The sequence below is a fragment of the Elephas maximus genome, chromosome 19, assembly GCF_024166365.1.
Source record: "Elephas maximus indicus isolate mEleMax1 chromosome 19, mEleMax1 primary haplotype, whole genome shotgun sequence".
Taxonomy (NCBI): Eukaryota; Metazoa; Chordata; class Mammalia; order Proboscidea; family Elephantidae; genus Elephas; species Elephas maximus.
In genome coordinates, this window is record NC_064837.1 from 7,897,034 (window position 1) to 7,918,315 (window position 21,282).

The window sequence follows — 21,282 nt, forward strand, 5'->3', positions numbered from 1 at the left end:
CTGCATTCAAATCAACAGCTTGTTTTTCCCTCAGGCAAATCCTAGTTCCACTTTTAGCGTATCCAATCAAGTATTGGCTGAAGGTGGAGTTGCATGCTCTGTAATTTATAATACCCAATATTCATTTCTACCATAAATTCAGGTCCATTTTACAACACTAGGTAGGAAAATATTCAAAATCCAAAGTACATTAAATTAAACATCCTAAACACATAACCCTTTTTAAAACATTCCAGTTGCATCTTCTCTCTTCCACACCTTAACTATCTTCCCAGTCATATGCATATGGCCTTTTGCCTCTGGCTGGGTAGATGCAGAAGATCCTGGCCCCCTATCAGTCATCCTACTTGCCTGGCCTGGCTTTTGTCCCAGGCCACTCTAGCTGCAGCGTAACATTCCTTTCAGCCATACAAGTAACAACAACCAAAGTAACCATCTAAGAAAGGTTTCACTTCCCAAGCCCCTTTGTTCTTTCTCTTACAAAGTCCCATGCTTCCATGAGTTTGGAGCCACTGCAACGAATCCCACTTCTGACACCAACTGTAATAGTGACATGGCGGAGGCATCTGACCTCCTCTAACTTCACAAGGGGGAAGGCGAATCAAGATAAACAGCCCAAGGCGGATTCTTAGGAGGTGGAGGTCAAACATACCTCCTTTTCCCACCATCTTTACAAATTCTTACATCAACTATCCCTCCCTTGGCACTCTTTACTTTTCTGCAGAGTTCGACAATTCATTGCAGTGGCCACTCAGAACTCACAGACAATACTCATGATTATGGGTTTATTATAGAAGTAACAGGTTACAGTTCAGGTTCAGGAACACTCAGGATATAGTTCTTCCATCAGGATGGCCTCTTCTCAGCCTGTAGGCACACTTCTCTCTGGCCCCTTGGCCTCTGCCCTATTAGGCAAGCTCTTTTAGCTCTACAGATAAATGCCTCGAGGTACCCTGCTCCTCCAGTAAGCCTTGTCAGAAGGTGCTCAGCTGTAGCTCAGCTCAAGATTTCTAGGTCAGGAAATCTCGTCCACCAAATGTCCAGAGGAACCCTATTCCACCAACATGACTCCTGCCCAGAGGCACTCAGCTTTCTCACTCCAGGGGCCACGAAGCCTACCATACCATCTCCTGCCGCCGTTTCTCTACTACTGCTGCTTGTTATAGTTAGTGTTACAGCTCTGTCTTTGTCTCTCTCAATCTCCTGGTTCCAGGAGCTTTTCATTGCAGGGATCCCTGTTCAAAGGACACACACTCTGTTCCTGGCTCTTCTTCTTCGGTGGTGGTAAGATTCTCTTCCTGCTCTGGAATTGACTCTTTTTTAAGCCTACTAGGATGGCAAAATTGACCAACCCCCCTTGGCAGGCCCCAATTACCTTATTTACATAGTCCCACCCAAGTGATTTATGAGACCATGGCAAGAAAGGCTACACAAAAGCAATCCATCGCACCACTCCATCTCCTTAAAAAGCTAGAAATAGAAATAGCACGCAATCCAACAATTCTACTCCTAGGAATATATACTACAGAAATAAGAGCTGTCACACGAATAGACATGCACACCTGTGGTCATTGCAGCATTAATCACAATAGCAAAAAGATGGAAACAACCTAAGTGCCCTTGAGCACATGAATGGATAAGTGAAGGACGGTACATACACACAATGGAATACCACGCAACAATAAAGAACAATGATGAATCTGAGAAACATCTCACAGCATGGTTGAATCTGAGGGCATTATGCTGAGTGAAATAAGTCAATCACGAAAGGGCAAATATTAGACCACTATTATAAAAATTCAAGAAAAGGTTTACACACAGAAAAAAAAAAACTTTGATAGTCACAAGGGAAAGGCGGGGTGGCAAGGGGAAGTCACTAGATAGATAGTAGACAAGTGTTAACTTAGGTGAAGGGAAAGACAACACACAATATACGGGAAGTCAGTACAACTGGGTCAAGGTGAAGTCACAGAAGCTTGCATGACACATCCAGCCACCTTGAGGAACTGAGTTACTGGGGCTGAGGGCCGGATACCATGGTTTCAGACAACATCTAAGCCAATTGGCATAACATAGTTCATTAAGAAAATGTTCTACATCCCACTTTGGTGAGTATCGTCAGGGGTCGTTAAAGCTTGCGAGCAGGCATCTAAGATACATCTATTGATCATGTCTGGTCTGGAGCAAAGGAGAATGAAGAAAACCAATGACGCATGGAAAATCTAGTCCAAAAGGCTAGTGGGCCACGTGAGCCCCAGCCTCCACCAACCTGAGCCCAGAAGAAATAGATGGCGTGTGGCTACCACCACTGCCTGCTCTGACGGATCTCATAATAGAGGGTCTTGGACAGAGGGGGAGAAAAATGTGAAAGAAAATTCAAATTCCCTGGTCTGACAGACAGGAGAAACCCCCAGGACCGTGGCCCCTGGGCACTCTGGGACCTCGGAACTGAAGTCATTCCCATAGTCCATCTTTTAGCCAAAGATGAGACGGGCCTATAAAAAAAAATAGTAACACATATGAGAAACATGTTTCTTAGTTCAGTCAAATCTACGAGATCAGATGGGCAACACCTGCCCAACAACAAAGATGAGAAGGCAGTAAAGGACAGGAAAACTGGACGAATGGACATGGGCAGCCTGGGTGGGAAGAGGGGTAGTGCGGACGCATTGTGTGGATTGCAACCAGTGTCGTAAGACAATTTGTGTGTAAATTTTTGAATGAGAAACTAATTTACACTGTAAACTTTCACCTAAAGTGCAGTCAAATTTAAAAAGAAAATCCAGTGGAGCACAGTTCTGCTCTGACATGTATGCGGTCACCATGAGTCAGATTGACTCCGTAACTGGATTATAAAGAAATTCTAGCACGTGCACACCAGAAGTTTCTAGTTTGCGAAGTTCACGTGGGTGTTCGTTTTATTGTTTTTGGGGTTTCCAAAAGATTTCTTAAATGTGGAAAAAAATATGGGTGGTAAGGATGTGAAAGCTGAATTTTATTCTTTGGAGAATTTTGTCTGGTAAAAGGTTCTAGGGTATTGCTTGACTGTCAATTCAAATCTAATAAAGCTGATTTGAAAAATTTTTAGAAGGGAGAAAATTGGTTATGTTTGAAAGCAGAGAGGGAGAGTCAGAAATTGAAAGAAGAAATGAGATAGGGCAAAATTCTAATTCGAACCAGGGTTGGGCATCTACCTCAGATGGAGTTGACCATGGAAAGAAGGAATGGAACGATTCCTGTAAGAATGGAGGAAAGGAGAAAACTGCAAAGAAACAGAGACAGAATGTGAGGTGTCATGGTAGTTGTGAGGCTCATCCATAAGTGACATTAAGTTTTTTTCAGTGAGAGAGGTAAGATTGAGAGGCAAAAATGAAGGAAGCATTGGTATAGCTAAAAACTTGAAAGCACTGGATATGATGTAAAAATTTTATGGGTGTCAAAAAGCACTTTCACGTTTCCAGACCAACTCTTTAAGTAGGTATTAAGGCTGAATCCAGAATCATACAGAGGCTCCCCTTTAAAGTTCTCCATACCCTATGCTTCTTCATTCCTCCATAACTAACGCTTAGCATCTCAGAAATGTTAAGAGTTGAAAAAGGCCGTTGGGGCTATGCTCTCCATCCCACCTCCTTGTGGACTTGGGTGAGGTCCTCAGAGAGATGGTTTAGCACATGGTCTGTGACTGAACAGAGTGCTGGGAATTATCATTCCACTGTCATTGGCGCTGCCACCCTTCCTTGAACTGCTGCATCTGGAGGAAGCTCACGCCAAGTTTCCAACAAATTTCTGGCCTTCGTGGTTTGACAGCACTAGTCCAGCCAATGATCTACTGAAAGTTTCACACTAATTAGATTTAATCATTTAAAAGGATTAGAAAAAAAAAGAAAAAAGGATTAGCATGAAAGCTTTCATCTACTTTCTTCCCTTAATTGGACAAACTTGATTTAATTTCCATTCTTTGAGACATTTAATAGCATGCGTATAAAATACTCTGTACTATATAGCTTGTCAAAATCAAGGTCTTACTGATGGAATGACTCATTTCAACCTCTTGTGATGAAAACAGGGCAGAGAAACTGCTAGGAAAATTTAGTATGCATTGCGAGAGTTAAGGAGTTTGAGGTGGTTTTAAAAAGGGAAACACTCAAATGGAATTGGCATGAGCTATACTCACTCAGTTTAAGAGACTCACTGTGTACAGTGGTCTCTATTCCTTTCTCCTTGCCCCTTTGATAATCTGCCCTCTAGTGAGAACGTGGGTTCCCTTTGGTCTTCAAACACTGTAACAGAGTTTGCATTCTTAATTCTTATTTGAATATATAGGATTTATGTCCTTTTGCTGTTTTATCTGTAAGACACTGGATATCGAAGAAGCAAACTGTGCTTCGCAGGCTAAATTTGGCCAGCTGCCTCTTTTTCTATGACCTGTGACCTAATGGTGGTTTTTATACATATTCGTGGTTGAAAAAAATTAATAATATCTTTATATTATTTAATAACAAAAAGTTAAAATAATAATATATCATGACACATGAAAATTAGATTGTTGTTGTCAGGTGCTGCAGGGTTGGTTCCTAATCAGAGTGACCCTGTGTACAAAAGAATGAAACACTGGTCCTGGTCCTGGTCCTGGTCCTGGTCCTGAACCATCCTCACAGTCATTGCTTTCAGCCAAGATCTATCTGACGTCAGCAATGATACCCCTCATTCCACATCCTCTTCTGAATCCGACTTGAATTTCTTCCAGTTCCGTGTTGATGTACCGCGGCAGCCATTTTTGAGTGATCTTCAGCAAAATTTTGCTTGCGTGTGGTATTGGTGGGTTTTTTTTTTTGTGATATTAATGATATTGTTCAATAATTTCCACGTTCTGTTGGATCACCTTTCTTTTGAATCGGCACAAATATGGATCTCTTGAAATCAGTTGGCTGGGTAGCTGTCTTCAAATTTCTTGGCATAGGCAAGCAAGCACCTCCAGCACTGCCTCTGTTTGTTGAACCATCTCAGTTGGTGTTCTGTCAATTCCTGGGGCCTTGTTTTTCACCATAGCCTTCAATGCAGCTTTGACCTCTTCCTTCAGTACCATCAGTTCTTGATCATATGCTACCTCCTGAAATGATTGAACATCGACCAGTTCTTTTGGCACAGTGACTGTGTGTATTCTTTCCATCTTCTTTTGATGCTTACTGCGTCATTCAGTATTTTGCCCATAGAGTCCTTCAGTATTGCAACTCGAGGCTTGAATTTTTTTCTTCAGTTCTTTCAGCTTGAGAAATGCCAAATGTGCCATATTATAGTAGTAATTATATATATTTACATTTATATATAATATTGAGGATTTAATTACTAATCGCTTTATTTCACCCAGATGACGTAAAATGAGTGCCTACTTGTCCTAGGTAGGGTCTTGGGGAGTTGGGAAGTACAGTGGAGAGAATGACAGAGTCCTTTTCTCATGGACCTTACATGCTAGTGGAGGCAAATATTAATCAAATAATTGTATGTGTGTTTATGTATCTATAGATGGATACATAGTAAGCTGTGAGGAATGCTATGAATAAGAAGTACAGCGTGCATGAGAGCAGGTGATGCTTGCATTATTTCTATCAAACCTGATTTTTTTTTAGTTCAGGATTGTTATGGGGTGAGGGCTAAAGCTCAGAAAAGTTAAGCAACTTGCTCAAGGTCACACAGCTAGAAGGTGGCAGAGTTGGGACGTGGGACCCAGTATGTCTGTCTGACTCCAAAGAAGGTGCTGCTCATCACTCTGCTGGACAACCTGAGTGTCTAACAAACTGGCTTCTTGGTGGGGAGACTGAAATTTGGATTCATAAAAGTAGACTCTGTCCCACTGGTATCTGCTGTTTTGAGTCTCTAGTTCCAGAGTAAAAGAAGTTTCCTTGAGGGGGTGACTAAGGGATACCTTCTCTTTGAGAAAGCAGCTACTGATTGAATGTTAGACCAGAATTATTGGGCATTTCAGAGTGTATGGCTCTTTCTCTGAATCCATCAGTCTTTGTTTCATCGTGAGGCTTATAACTCAGTCGGCTCAATTATTCTTCTTTTTGCTGATTTGTACTTTTCAACAAATTGCTTTTTCTCTTTTTTTCTTTTCCCCCTTGAATTTGAGTTACATATTGGGAATATCAGGCTCCTACTATAAGTACTTGAGGGTTAAAAGAGTGTGGAAAAGGCTCCTGCCTTCTGAAATATTCTCCATTCAACAGGAAGGATGTACCCTTAAATGTATGCAATTTGAAACACACACACACAACTTAAAACCTAAATGTTTTTTAATCAGAGAAAGAAATACTGAAGTAGGGACTGTTGTTTCCCTCTTGGCCTCTTCTTCCCTTGAATCCCTCTTCCATGATTTTTCAAATCTTTTGATGACCAGGATCCTAAGACATGTTCCTTCCTTCTCAGTTTTACTATGGACAGGGAAGGTAGGGTTCAAACCCTTTGTTTGGAGCCATGTTTATGGTCACAAATTTGTATTTTTTTCCAGGAGCAGTGGAGGCACCTGGATTCTACTCAAAAGGAACACTACTGGGATCTCATGCTGGAGACCTATGGGAAAATGGTCTCAGGAGGTGAGGACATGGAGGGACTGCGAAGCCCTTAGGCAGTGTCTGTGTTCTTTTAGAGACACACATTCCACCTGATGTTCTCAGCGTGAGGAAATCATTAGCGACACAGTTGGGAACTGGGGTGAGTTGGAGCTGGCAGAGCTGTAGTAAGAACTTCCTTGCATTGGATGCCTGGGGCTCTAGTGGTGCGTTACATACAGCAACTCCTCTAATCTCCACAGCAGTCCTGGAAATGGGTGATGGTATCCCAATTGAAACACGATGAGAGTGTCAGACCGAGACACTGGCTCCCTGTTCTGTCCCTCGTAAGTGCTGAGTCAGGATGGAACTCAGTGTAGCTTGCTTTGAGTCCATGCTCTTTCCACTAAACCACAATGCCTCCTGCAAACATGGTTGCAGCCTCGGTCATGACCCTTGTCCCAGCCTCCCAGGTGGTCTGCAGGCCCTTCAGTCTACCTGCTCAGACTCTCCCTTTTCCAGTTTTCGACATATTTCCTGGTAATCTTGTGAGTAGTAGCCTCTGACAAGTCCCACACATCCTTCTAAGTTGAGTTTCCTGAAGTGGTCTTCATGTTTGGTTAGGATGCTCCTTGGAGAGACACAGCAAAGGCCCCCAGTCCTTTCCGCTCACGCAGGCCCACGCACTTATCTCTCTCTCTGCCAGATATTTCCAGCCCCAAACTTGACCTCGCTAATTCAGTAGAGCATGGGCAGGAGCTGGCAGGACTTTACCTTCATGCCAGTGAGAAGATCCCAATGCCTCCCTGCATAGGCGAGTGATTTTCCATTTGTCCTGAGCCGTTTCTGACCTCTCCTGGTTAAGTTGGGTGTGGTGGTGGAGGTGGTAGGGCTTTGGTTTCTATTCCATTGGTCATAACTAGGCATGGTTGGGTCAGTTCAGTTGGAATACTGAGGTTGGGTCTTCTTGTCTCTTGTTATAGGGCTGTTGACACATATAATTAACGATGGAAGAATGAGGACACATCAGATCTGTTCTCTTCAGTCTTGTCTGTAAAACTGTTGTGATAATTTTCTCTCGGTGAGAATTAAGATCGGTACAAATTGAGACCAATCCAAACATGGGTAGAAGCCCATGAAAAGAAAGATTATGTAACAGCTCTCATTATCCTTACTGGCAAGAAGGTTCAGAGCACCTAGACTTTTCTTGTTCTGGTTATAATGAATAGTAACCAGCTCACCTGCCACAAAATAAAACAAAACAAACCAATAGAAGAAGTGGTTTAGGTAATTTCTGTGCACCTAACTTTCATTAAGCAATAGCAACAATAAATACTTTATATAAATCATACATTTTAAGACTGGGTAAGAAGAAACCTGAACTTGTTTCACTGTAAAATACCAGACACCCGTTGTCTTTTATACTCTTTCTAAAACATTGCAATTATTTACAACCTGTCAAACATATATATTGGTTGCTAACTAAAAGGCTGGCCGTTCAAGTCCCTCCAGAGGTACCACGGAAGAAAGGCCTGGTGATGTGCTTCAGAAAAATCAGCCATTGAACACCCTGTGGAGCTCAATTCTGTTCCGACACACGTAGGATCAGCTTGAATGGAGCTGGCTCAACAGCAACTGGTTGTTGGTTGTTGTACTGTAAAGGCCAGATCGTTGAAATGGTGTGATATTGATGTAGAAACAGCTGCACAGTGCAGTGGAACAGAAAAGGGACCCTAGAAAGAAAAGCCACCACATGTCTGTCAGTTTGCCGTACTGTGGTGGCAAAGTAGAATATTATAATGAAATGTGCAAAGACCTGGAGGATCAAAAGGAAGAACTCACTTAGCATTCTGAAGAAAAGCTTCAAGCCTCAAGTTGCAGTACTGAAGGATTTTACGGTGTAAATGTTAAGCGACTCCAGGAGCATCAAAAGGAAATGGAAGGAATACACAAAGTCACTGTACCGAAAAGAATTAGTGGACATTCAGCCATACGAGGAGGTAGAATGATCAAGAACCGATGGTACTGAAGGAAGAGTAAAATTGTGCTGAAGATAATTCAGAAGTGGTTGCAGCAGTACATTGACAGAGAACTGCCAGAAATTCAAGCCGGATTCAGAAGAGAAATGAGGGATATCATTAATGACGTCAGATGGATCTTGGCTGAAAGGAGAGAATACCAGAAAGATGTTTACCTGTGTTTTATTGACTGTGCAACGCATTCGACGGTATGGATCATAACAAATTATGGATAACATTGGGAAGAATGGGAATTGCAGAACAGTTAATTGTGCTCATGAGGAACCTGCACTTAGACCAAGAAGCAGTTATTCTAACAGAACAAGGGGATACTGTGTGGTTTAAAATCTGGAAACAACCCTGTGGGCCAGGGTTGTATCCTTTCATCATACTCATTTAATCTGTGTGCTGAGCAAATAATCCGAGAACCTGGTCTATGTGGAGAAGAATGGGACGTCAGGATTGGAAGAAGCCTCTTTAACAACTGGCAATATGTAGATGACACAACTTTGCTTCCTGCAAGTGAAAAGCACTTACTGATAAAAATCAAAGTACAGCCTTCGGTATGGATTACGCCTTAACACAAAGAAAACAAAAATCCTCACAACTGGACTAAAAGCAACATCATGATAAATGGAGAAAATATTGAAGTTATAAAGGATTTCATTTTACTTGGATCCACAGTCAATGCCCATGGAAGCAGCATTGCTTCGATCAAATCTGTTACAAAAGTCGTCTTTAAGTGTTAAAAAGCAAAGATGTCACTTTAAGAACTAAGGTGTGCTTTACTGGGGATGGTGTTTTCAGTTGCCTCATATGCATGTGAAAGCTGGACAATGAATAAGGAAGACCAAAGAAGAATTGATGCCTTTGAATTGTGGTGTTTGTAAAGAATACTGACTATAAATACCATGGACTGACAGAAAGAACAAAGCTGTCTTGAAAGAGGTACAGCCAGAATGCTCCTTAGAAACAAGGATGGAGAGATTATATCTAAAATACTTTAGACACTTTATTTGGAGGGACCAGTCCCTGGAGAAGGACGTCATGCTGGGTAAAGTAGAGGGTCAACAAGATGAATTGATACAGTAGCTATAACAATTGGCTCAAGTAAAACAGTAGTTGTGAGGATGGCGTATAACTGGCCAGTGTTCAGTTCTTTTGTAAATAGGGTCTCTAAGAGTCAGAAGTGACTCAGTGGCACCTAACAACAACAACAACAGGAAGAGAAGTTGGTCTATAAAAGAACTTTATATATGATGAAGGAAGAAGCAACACAAATCAATGGGGACTAGTCCTTGTTGAATGAGCTGAGTGGGAATACTGTGGGAAACCAAATGGGATTAGATTTATGTATATCATATACCAAAATGAGCCCTGGTGGTGCACCAGTTAAGCACTGAGCTCCTAACCTAAATGTTGGCAGTTCAGACCCACCCAGCGACTCCAAGGAAGAAAGACCTGGAGATCTGCTATTGAAAATTTTACAAGCCAAGAAACCATATGGGACAGTTTTACTGTGACACATGGGATCGCTATGGGTTGGGATCAGCTCGACAGCATCCAACAACAACAGCAGCATACCAAAATAAGATGAAAATAGATTAAAAAGAAATAAAGTATGAAAATAAAATAATAGTAAAGAAGAAAATGAGTGTGTATTTAATTGGTGTCTGAGTGGGGAAAAGTTAGTATATAAAATTTAAATATAAAAATACAAGTATTTAAATATAAAAACCATGGAAGAAATAGTTAAGGAAAAGATTAATGAACTTGACTATATTTAAAAAGAAAAAAGTCACAACTACTGTGCATGGAAATATAGAAAGAGTTAATGTAAGTTGATAAAAAATGACTTTCCCAGTGAAAAAGGAACAGCAGCTTTGGAGGATGAAATGTAATTCATAAATATGAATAATAGTTTCATCCTTTAATAAGTAAAGAATGGAAATTTAAAGCAATGAAAAAAACATTTTTCAAATATTTGGCAAATGGGAGTCCTGATGGTGCAGTGGCTAAGCATGCAGCTGCTAACCAAGAGGTAAACAGTTTGAATCCACCAACCAGTCTCTGGAAACCCTGTGGGGCAGTTTTGCTTTGTTCTATAGGGTTGCTATGAGTCGGGATAGACTGTACGGCAGTGGGTTTGTTATTTGATGTATGGCAAGTATTTAAAAACACTCAATACTTAAGTATTGAACACGTATGCCAGAAGATTGCAAAGTTGCTCAGGAAATTGTTTTGGTAGTAGGTATCAAGAGCTTTAGTTCTTGGATGGTGGGACTTGTAAATGCACTCAGCTGCTTTCTGAAAGGTTGGAGGTTCAAGTCCACATAGAGGTGCCTCAGAAGAAAGGTGTGGAGATCTAATTCAGAAAAAATCAGCTATTGAAAACTCTCTGGAGCACAGCTTTACTCTGACAAAGATGGAGCACCATGAGTTGGAGTCAACTTGATGGGAAATGGTAACTGGTACCAAGAGTCTTAACATTCATGTGTGTTGATATGTTAATTCTATTCGAAGGAACCTTTTTTTTTTTCTTTATTGTGCTTTAAGTGAAAGTTTACAATTCAAGTAAGTTTCTCATACAAAAACTTACACATACATTGTTATGTGACTCTAGTTGCTTTCCCTGTAACGTGACAGCACATGCCTCTTCTCCACCCTGTATTTCCCGTGTCCATTCAACCAGCTCCTGTCCCCCTCTACCTTCTCATCTCGCCTCTGAACAGGAGCTGCCCACTTAGTCTCATGTGTTTACTTGAGCTAGGAAGCATACCCCTCACAAGTATCGTTTTATGTCTTATAGTCCAGTCTAATCTTCGTCTGAAGAATTAGCTTCGGGAATGGTTTTAGTTTGGGCTAACAGAGAGTCTGGGGGCCTAGTCCTCTGGGGTCCCTCCAGTCTCAGTCACACCATTAAGTCTGGTCTTTTTATTAGAATTTGAGCTCTGTACCCCACTTTTCTCCTGCTCCATCAGGGACTCTCTGTTGTGTTCCCTGTCAGGGCAGTCATTGGTGGTAGCTGGGCACTGTCTAGTTTTTCTCATCTCAGGCTGATGGACTCTCTGGTTTATGTGGCCCTTTCTGTCTCTCGGGCTCATATTTTCCTTGTGTCTTTGGTGTTTTTCATTCTTTGCTCCAGGCGGCTTCGGACCAATTGATGCATCTTAGATGGCCACTTGCAAGCTTTTAAGACCCAGACACCACTCTTCAAAGTGGGATGCGGAATGTTTTCTTAGTACACTTTGTTATGCCAGTTGACCTAGATGTCCGCTGAAACCATGGTCCCCAGACCCCTGCCCCTGCTACTCTGTCCCTTGAAGTGTTTGGTTGTATTCAGGAAACTTCTTAGCTTTTGGTTTAGTTCAGTTGTGATGACTTCCCTGTATTGTGTGTTGTAAGGAACCTTTCTTAAGGTATTGGTCTAAATGTGGATAAAAACTTAATGAAGAAAAATTGCTTATTACAGCATTGTTTATAATAGCAAAGCAGAATAAATAACTTAGTTTTCTGCAGTAGGAGAATTCTTAGCTTGTACATTTCTATAATGCACCATTATTCAACCCTCAAAAATAATTTCTAAACCCTTAGAAAGTACCTTTGCTATTTGAAAGGAATTTGTGAATTAGCAAGTTTGGGCCTAGCTCTCAAGCAAGTAATTTTGGCCTTGAAAGACACTGATACATGAAAGAAAAAGGTAAATTCCTTCTTTAGGTCTACAGAAATAAAGGAATATACACAAGTATGAAAATGAGTTCTGCCACCAAAATAAAAATGTAAAGTATGCGTCACTGTGTAGTGATGTTAACCCAAAACCTGAGTTACGATGAGAAAAACAAAATTTTAACTGTTTCTGGGTGTTGTTAAATGATATATAGATGCTAAATTCAAGCACAGACCAAGGGATTCACTTTTACACTCTAGCCTCACTGCAGTAACCAAAACCAAACCCATTGCTGTTGGGTCAATTCTGACTCTTAGTGTATAGGATAGAGTAGAATTGCACCTTAGGATTTTCAGGGAACGGCTGCTGGATTAGAACTTCCCACCTCTTGGTTAGGAGACGAGCTCTTAACTACTGTGCCTCCAGGGTTCCCACTGTAGTAAAACCACAGTAAAATGACATGTTACTGCATTTCCTGAATTTTTGGATTACTTGTGAATGGGAGAATTAATGTAAAATTGATCAATGGCATAATTTACTATGTAATCATACAAAGCTTGATACAGAACTGTATATACAATGTGATACCACTTATGTGGAGGAAAAGAACATGTACGTATAGATTAAAAAAAACTGGAAGCAAATTTTCGCTAATAATTGTTACCTCTGGGTAGTATGATTGAGGTTGATTTTGGTTTTCTTCTGTATATTTTTCTTCCTTCAAAAATTGTTCAGTGGCATTTCTCCTTTACATATAATCGATTCTTTTAAAAACTAGTACTCTCAAAATAGAGTTGTTTTTTTCAGGCCTTAAGAAATCTATGCTACTTATTTGTAGAGGGGTCAAAAAAGCCCCCTATGAGCCCTGCTTTGCTATTCAGAAATTCTCAGCTCCAGAGCTGAACCACTATCCTTGAACACAGGGCATGCAAGGTATAGTGCCAGGCTGGATGATACTGTTTTTCCTTGCTCACTGATGCCCTCGTAGTAGAAAGAATCCATGTTTTATGATACTCCTTTCTTTGGCATATTAGTTAGAAAACAGGGCATAAAATTAACTGAACTGTTTGAAAATTTCTTTTTTCTTCTTTCAGGAGATAGGCAGGAGAATAACAAAGAGAACTTAAACTTGGAAAATTATAGGGATCAGGAACCTCCAGATGCCCCCCGTTACATCTCAGGAGAGGTCCCTTCTCAGGCCTCCTCGAGTGGCTTCTTCAGTGAGGATGAGCCAAGACACTTTGGAGAAGGAGAGCATCTACGTGAGGCACAGGGAAACCTCCAAGGAGAAGGGAGAGGGGAACAGCTCTCTCCTCAGGAAAAGAGTTCTGGGAAGCAGCCAGGCCAGCATTTGTCAGATTCTCACTCAGGAGACCTGTCTGCGCTGTGGGTCGAGGAGAAGCCAGAGGCCCCCCAGAAAGGTCAGCTGAGACCCCCCATGGCCCAGAAGCTCCCTACCTGCAGAGAGTGTGGAAAAACCTTTTACAGGAATTCTCAGCTTGTGTTTCACCAAAGGACTCACACTGGAGAGACGTACTTTCAGTGTGCCACCTGCAAAAAAGCCTTTCTGTGTAGTTCAGACTTTGTGAAGCATCAGAGAATCCACTCAGGAGAGAAGCCTTGCAAGTGCGATTACTGTGGGAAAGGCTTCAGCGACTTCTTCGTATTGCGCCACCATGAGAAAATCCACACGGGAGAGAAACCATATAAATGTCTCATCTGTGAGAAAAGTTTCATTTACAGGTCAAACTTTAATAGACATCAGAGGGTCCACACGGGAGAGAAACCTTATAAATGCTCCCGCTGTGGGAAAACCTTCAGCTGGATCTCGAGCCTCGATAAACATCAAAGATCCCACTTGGGTAAGAAACCCTTTCAATAGCAGGATTCTTGTAGCCCATTTCTATCTCTCAGTCCAATTAAAATATGTGTAGCTTTTGGAATCATCTGCAGGAATTGCATCTCATATCCCTGGTCTATTTTCATGGATTAGAGATGGGAGAACCTGTCGATGGTTTTGAAATTGGAGGATAGATTGGGCTCCTGGACTGGATTCCATGCCAACTTAATTTCTTGCTTCTGTATCAGGAGAAAAAAAAGTCTTCATCTTTCAGCTCATTGCCTTGTTCAGAGTCTTCTCTTAGACCCCTTGGGGAAAAAGGTCTCATTTGGAGATTGACATTTAGAAGCATCATCTGGGAAGAGTTTAAGAGAGCAACTGTAATTACTGTTCATGGGAAGAACTTCTGATCAACCCTTTAGAGCTGGAATTCCAGAACGTGTCTTCCTGATACATTAGAGCAAGCAGACATAGAGAACTAGATGGTTCATGTACAGGTGAAAAATGAACCTGAAGTGTCCTTGTTTTAATTAACCTAGTAGAGTCACTCCCGATCTCATTTGTGTCTGAAATGTTTACTCTGTTTTGACTGTCACTCAACATACATGTTCTCACGGAAGGATCCCAAATGGTAGTTGAGCTCCTAGTTGAGTCCATACAGAACTGTCAAGTTTAGAATAGAACGGAACAGTGATATGACCAAAACCAAACCCAGTGCCGTTGAGTCGATTTCGACCCTATAGGCCAGAGTAGAACTGCCCCGTAGAGTTTCCAAGGAGCGCCTGGCAGATTCGAACTGCCGACCCTTTGGTTAGCAGCCATAGCACTTACCACTACGCCGCCAGGGTTTCCAGGTGATACGACAGTGCCTACCTAAAGACCAGGTTTTGAGAGCTTGGCCAGTGCAAGGCACTGTGGTATCGGGTCAACCTCTCTTTGGTGCCCACTTGCTGGTGCCCCTCAATTTGCCCCTCTTTGTTCTCACATCTCAGTTAGATGATCATTTGTGCCAAAGTGCTCTGTGCTTTAAAATTATTACCTCATTTTGACTGAAGGTGTTAGGAAAATAGCAGTTTGTAGTGCTATCTAGAGGTTTATTGACACATACATCTAACCTGTACACATGACCTAGGCTTCCATAGATAACATGCTGAAAAATGTCATCTTGCTCATGTTTAGTGAGACTTCCACCTCCCTTTCATTTTGTCCTCATTGTACCTGCCCATATTGTACTGTTCCAGGTGAGGATCTGGAAGGAAGATGCTAATGAACAAGACAGAACTATCTCTGAAAACAGATTAACTTAAAAGCAGGAAACTGCAAGATGTTGACAAACAATGGGATGTAAGTTACTGGTTAATGGGAGAGCAGGGACAAAACTCAAAGTTGGAGTCCCTGATTTCCATGATAAATCTGGTAACTCCCTTATAGCCTTAAGATGACCGAGAAGTCTTCACTTAAATGGGTGTTGGAACTCCCAGGCTGAAAGCAGGAAAAATATGGAGGAGTTGGCGTTGAATTCTATATTCTTCATGGCAAAGATTTGTAGGATGGCCGGATTTGATGCTTTAAATCAGGGTTTCTCAGTTTGCGGGGGGGGGGGGGGGTCCCAGACTGGCAGCATCTGCAGCTTGGTAGACTCATTGAACCAGAGACTTAATGAATCAGAAATTCTGAGAGGTGGGGCCCAGCAATCTTTGTTTTAGGAAGCCCTCCAGGGGACTGTGATGCCTGCTCAAGTTTTAGAGCCACTGCTCTAAATAGTGTCAAAGAATAAAGACTCATACTCTTTAAAAATAAAACCAAAGAAATTTATTGAACGTTCTAAATTAGTTCGCACTGGGGACATGTCAGAAATCACAACGTGAAATCTCTTGTTCTAAAGAATTACAAAGCTACAGCTGTGTTTATACAGTGAAACCAGGAATTTACAATACAGTTTTTCTGATTGGTTTTTATGCATTTAGGGAAGTAAGGTGCGGGACCATTTGAAGCAGGCATCTTAATATGATTGGTTTGAAATATACATGCGTGCTTCTTAGATTGGTTACGTGGGATAATATCAGAAATATGTAACAAAAGAGGTTTTCACAGGGTGGTCGCAAAACGATCACTGGACATACTTTTCCTGAGAGTATTCTGTTAAAATAGTATCTTTAGCAAAGATTTCTTGAGAGTGGCTTCTGTCGGGGATTTTCGATAAGGACTTGCATCCAGGCCCTCTTCAGGACCATTCTCTTCACATCCTTAGCTTAACGGCAGTGAACGTGTTTCCTGGACCATGTGAGAAAATCTTGTTCAGCAAGATAGAGTGGAAAGTTACTCAGGTCAGCAGCTGCATTCTTAAAGCAGAAATCAGGCTCTTAATGGAAATGGAGTCTGGACCTAGACCACATTTAACAGGTTCAAACACTTCAATTTTGGGGCTCTCATACAATAGTAATTGATTCACAAGTAAGTCTCTATAGGGATGTGAGGGGATAATGATGCTAGAAGGAACATTGGGCCCTCCCAGGTATTTCTAAACAAACAATCCTGCCCACAAAGCTCTTTGTAGCTTGTTAAAGTTGTGGAACCCTTTTGACTGTTCCAAGAAGAAAATTTGGCAAACAGGTTAAAAAGCTTTTGAGGGAAGATTTCTTCCTGGGTCCCACTTAAATGATCTGAAAGATGACAGATGCAGGGAAACAACCTGCCTCCTTCACGGCTGTATCCTCAGCAGATAGTGGGTGTTAGATTAAAAATTTATTGAATCAATGTGTAAATTAATGAACGGTAAATATCACATTGTGTATACTTCTCTTTAATCCCCTAGAGCTGGTGTCAGCTAAATGCAACCAGTTTTTGTAAATAAAGTTTTATTGGAACACGGCCACACTCATTTGTTCACATATTGTCCATGGCTGCTTTGGGGCTACAGGGGAAATACTGAGTAGTTGCTACAGGGATTATATGGCTGCAAAGCCAAAAAAAAAAAAATTGCTCTTGGCCCTTTACGAAAAAAGTTTGCCAACTCGTAATCTAGTGTAGGCTTCTCAACTGTACACACAGATCACCTGGGGAGCTGGTTAAAATACAGATTCTGATTCAGAGGCTGATGCTAATGCTCCTGGTCGAAGGACCACGGGGACAAATCGGGAGCTAGAACATTTTGTTGGGAGCTAGAACATTATGTATAGTGCTTTGTAACGAGGTCAGGACTCCAAGGACCACAGGGACTAGTCAGGAGCTAGAATATTGTGTATAGTGCTTTGTAACAAGGTCAGGACTCCAAGGACCGGGGGGACTAGTCGGGAGCTAGAGCATTGTGTATAGTGCTTTGTAACAAGGTCAGGACTTCAAGGACCAGGGGGACTAGTCGGGAGCTAGAACATTGTGTATAGTGCTTTGTAACGAGCTCGGGATTCCAAGGACCACGGGGACGAGTCCGGAGCTAGATCATCGTGTATAGTGCTTTGTAACGAGGTCAGGACTCGAGAGGTTGCATCAGATTTCTCTGGGTTCCTCCGTGATCATTTATGATTGCAACTGTCAAAGACCAGACCAGACAGTTGAAGAATAAATCACTTTATTAGCAAAAGTTCAATATTATGAAATTCTCCCCTAATCCCTGGACCCACACTTCTCCAGCTCAGGGTTTCACTGTTAGACATTTCTCCCAAATTCCCTAGAGGAATTCTACAAAATTGTGAGGCTGTAGTTGCCTATCTTTCTGAATATTGGTGGTCAACCCTTACCCATCTGTCCCTTTGGGTAGCTTCCAGCTCAGCCTCTTTTCTTGCTTTCTCAGTGGATTTGCAGGAAGCTAGATCTGGAGAAGCAAGGGTACTCCAGCTGGAATCCACTTGGATGGGCTGTCCTTAGTTTTCAGGATGAAAGTCCACACATAGATTGCTCCGCTCTGACAAGTCTTGTACAAAGATGGGAATAGACACTGCGGCAGTCCTGCTTATCCGTGGGGATGACCTTGATGAACATCACAGGCATGAGGGATGTCAGGTCCTTCAGTTTTGCCTCTGTAATGATCCCAACCTGTGGACAAGAACATGACCCAGAGCTCATCCAGCCAGCCTTGCTTCTGTCAGAAGACCCAAGAGAGGAGAGACTGGGATGGCCTTGGATGCCTTTGCAACTACCCCCTTCCAGGTTCTCTAAACAATACACGATGAAATGAATCTTGTATGTGGAAAGCACATTTCTGTTTTCATTCAGCCTAAATCACTTCTTGAAGCAGAGTTCTAAAAGCTGCTATTTATCATACATAGATTAACCCCTTTGGAGCTTGAGTCTCTCCTAGTTTTGTTTTTTAATTCATTCATTTCATAAACATATTGAATGCAGCTGTTTGCCAGATGCCTTGCTAGTTGCTGGGGATTTAAAGATGAGTAAGACGTAGCCCCTGTCAGCAAATGCTTTAGATTTTAAGGCTTTGATTACATCCTGTTTCTGCCTCTTCATTTTCATATGTGAGCTCATCCTCCGTCTAGAGCACTTTGACTTCTTGAGCAAAGGCACTACGTTTTATCTTTCTTCAGGTAATAGGAACCTGGCCATTCTGTAGCTTTCTAGATGGGGCCTTTCTATGGCTTTTGAGACATCTCAACAGGCCTATCTAGGGCATTCCACCCCCTGCCCCCCTCCGCCACCACTAGTCCTGAAAAGGAACCCTGATGGTACAGTAGTTAAGAGCTTGGCTGCTAACCAAAAGGTTGGCAGTTTGAATCCACCAGCTGCTTGTTGGAAATCCTGTGGGCAGTTCTGCTGTGTCCTGTGGGGTTGCTATGAGTTGGAATTTACTTGATGGCAATGAGTTTGGTTTTTGGTTTGGTTTTAGTTCTGAGAAATGTTTTGAGGAAGAAAAGGGTTTGTTGGTCTAATCATCTTGGGAAATAGTGCTTTCCATACCCTGTAGTTGCAGCTGGACGGTGCATACTACCGTTGATGACAAGGAGAAGCTACAGCAGTAATAAAACTGGGCCAACTTTGTTTATCTTAGGATTTCTCAAACTTATTTGACCACAGGACCCTTTTCTTTCGAACCTGTTAATTCTCCCATGGTACTAGGGTTTTAGGGAATATACATTGGGAAAATGCTGCTCCAGAGTCATTCACAAATTACTTGCCTGTGTCCAAGTGGCTCTGAGCCACTCGTGCTATGGACAGAGTTTGGTTTATGTTCTATAAAATTGATTTGAAGTGAAGGAGGTTTCCCTTTGTTTCTGTTAGAGGCTGATATGAAATGTGGCGAGTACCAGAACCAAGGTAAGTAGCAGTGACCCCCTGACCCATCTGAGTGCTTATGGTTGGGAGCAGGGATAGAAATTTTTTCACCCCACATACTATAAAACCAATCCTATTAAAGTATATGATTCAGTGATTTTTAGTATATTCACAAAGTGTCAAATTCCAGAACATTGAAATCACCCCCCAAAAGAAACGCTGAAACCATTAGCGGTCACCATTAGCAGTAGGGTATTGAATTCTCTGTCTTTATTGAGTTGTCTACTTCTTTTAATTTTGTCAGTTTTTGCTTCATGTATTTTGGGGGCTCTGATGTTAGGTGCGTATATGTTTATAATTGTTGTATCCTCTTGATGGACTGACATATTTATCATTGTAAAATATTCTTCTTTGTCTCCAATAACAATTTTTGTCTTCAGGTATGCTTTGTCTGATACTAGTGTAGCTCCATAGCTTTCTTTTTGTTTGCATAGTATGTATTTTCTCTGTATTTATAAAGCGTTTGTGTTGTTGAATCTAAAATGTGTCTCTTATAAGCAGCATATGATTGGGTCATTTAAAAAGTCCATCCTACCAATCTCTGTCTTTTAATTGTAGTGTTTAATCCATTTACACTTAATGAAATTACTAATAAGGTAGGATTCACACCTGGCATTTTGCTAGTTGTCTTCTCCTCCCATTCCTCCATTTCTGCCTTCCTTTGTGTTAAGTAGATATATTTGACTGTACCAATTTAATTTCCTTGTTTTTTACCATAGTTTTTAGTGGTTTTCTTGGGTATTACAATTAACATATTAATTGATAACAATCTAGTTCAGATTAATACCAACTTCATTTCATTAGAACACAAAAACTTTGCTCCTATATAACTCCATTCCTTCCCTTGCTTTTGTGCTGTTGTTGTCATACAAATTACATTCTTATACATTGCATTCCCATCCATGCAAATTTATAATTACTGCTTTATGCGGTTGCCTTTAAATTAGACAGGATAACAAAGAGTTACAAAAAAATAAATACTACCTTTTATATTTAACTATGTAGTTACCTTTACTAGTGCTTTTTATTTCTTCATGTGGAGATACTGTCTAGTGTCCTTTCATTTCATTCTGAAGAACTCTCTTTAGTATTTCCTGTAGGGCAAGTCTCCTAGTGACAGATTCTCTCGATTTTTGTTTTTTAATCTGGGAATGTGTTAATTCCTCCTTTATTTTTGAAAGACACTTTTCTGGACATAGAAATCTTGGCTAACAGTGTTTTTCTTGGCACTTTGCATATGTTATGTCCCACTATCTTCTGGCCTTTATGATTGCTGATGAGAAATCAGCTCTTAATCTCATTGAGAATCCTTTATAAATGATGAGTTCCTTTTCAATTGCTGCTTTCAAGATTCTCTCTTTGTCTTTATCTTTCAACAGTTTGATCATAATGTGTGTCTTGATGTAAATCACTTTGAGTTTATCCTACTTGGAGTTTGCTGAGGTTCTTGGATGTATAGATTACTGTTTTTCATCAACTTTGGGGAGTTTTTAGCCATTTTTTTCCCTAATATTCTTTCTGTTCCTTCTTCTCTTTCCTCTCTTCGTGAGACTTCCATTATGTATTTGTTGATATGCTAAATGGTGCTGTAGAGGTCTCTGTGGTTTGGTCCCTTTTTCTTCATTCTTTTTCTTTCTGTTCTTAATGCTGGATAATCTCAATCAACCTATCTTCAACTTTGAGGATTTGTCTGTCAACTCAAAACCGCTATTGAGTCCCTCTAGTGAATTTTCATTTCTGGTAGTATACTTTTGTACTCCAGAATTTTTTTTTTCTATCTTTACTAATATTCTCTATTTGATGAGACAATGTTTGCATACTGTCCTTTAGACATGGTTTCTTTTAGTTCTTTGAACATTTAAAATAGCTGAGTTAAAGTATTTTAATTTCTTGTTTAATTTTTGTTTCTTTGTGTGTCTCCTAGTCTTT

At 41.1% G+C, this 21,282-nt stretch overlaps 1 protein-coding gene across 7 annotated transcripts in view; it reads left to right on the top strand.

Moving 5' to 3' along the window:
* Positions 1 to 21,282, top strand: part of ZNF18 (zinc finger protein 18) — a 150,876-nt gene that overhangs the window by 17,585 nt on the left and 112,009 nt on the right. For 2 of the 7 annotated variants that reach the window (XM_049859560.1, XM_049859558.1), the window contains exon 5: positions 6,509 to 6,593. The exons of 4 other annotated variants lie outside the window; for them this stretch is intronic. In XM_049859560.1, the coding sequence (XP_049715517.1) occupies positions 6,509 to 6,593 (85 nt within the window). Of the gene's footprint in view, positions 1 to 6,508; positions 6,594 to 13,327; positions 20,052 to 21,282 lie in introns of those variants that run through there. One more of the 7 variants, XM_049859556.1, reaches the window with a different exon arrangement.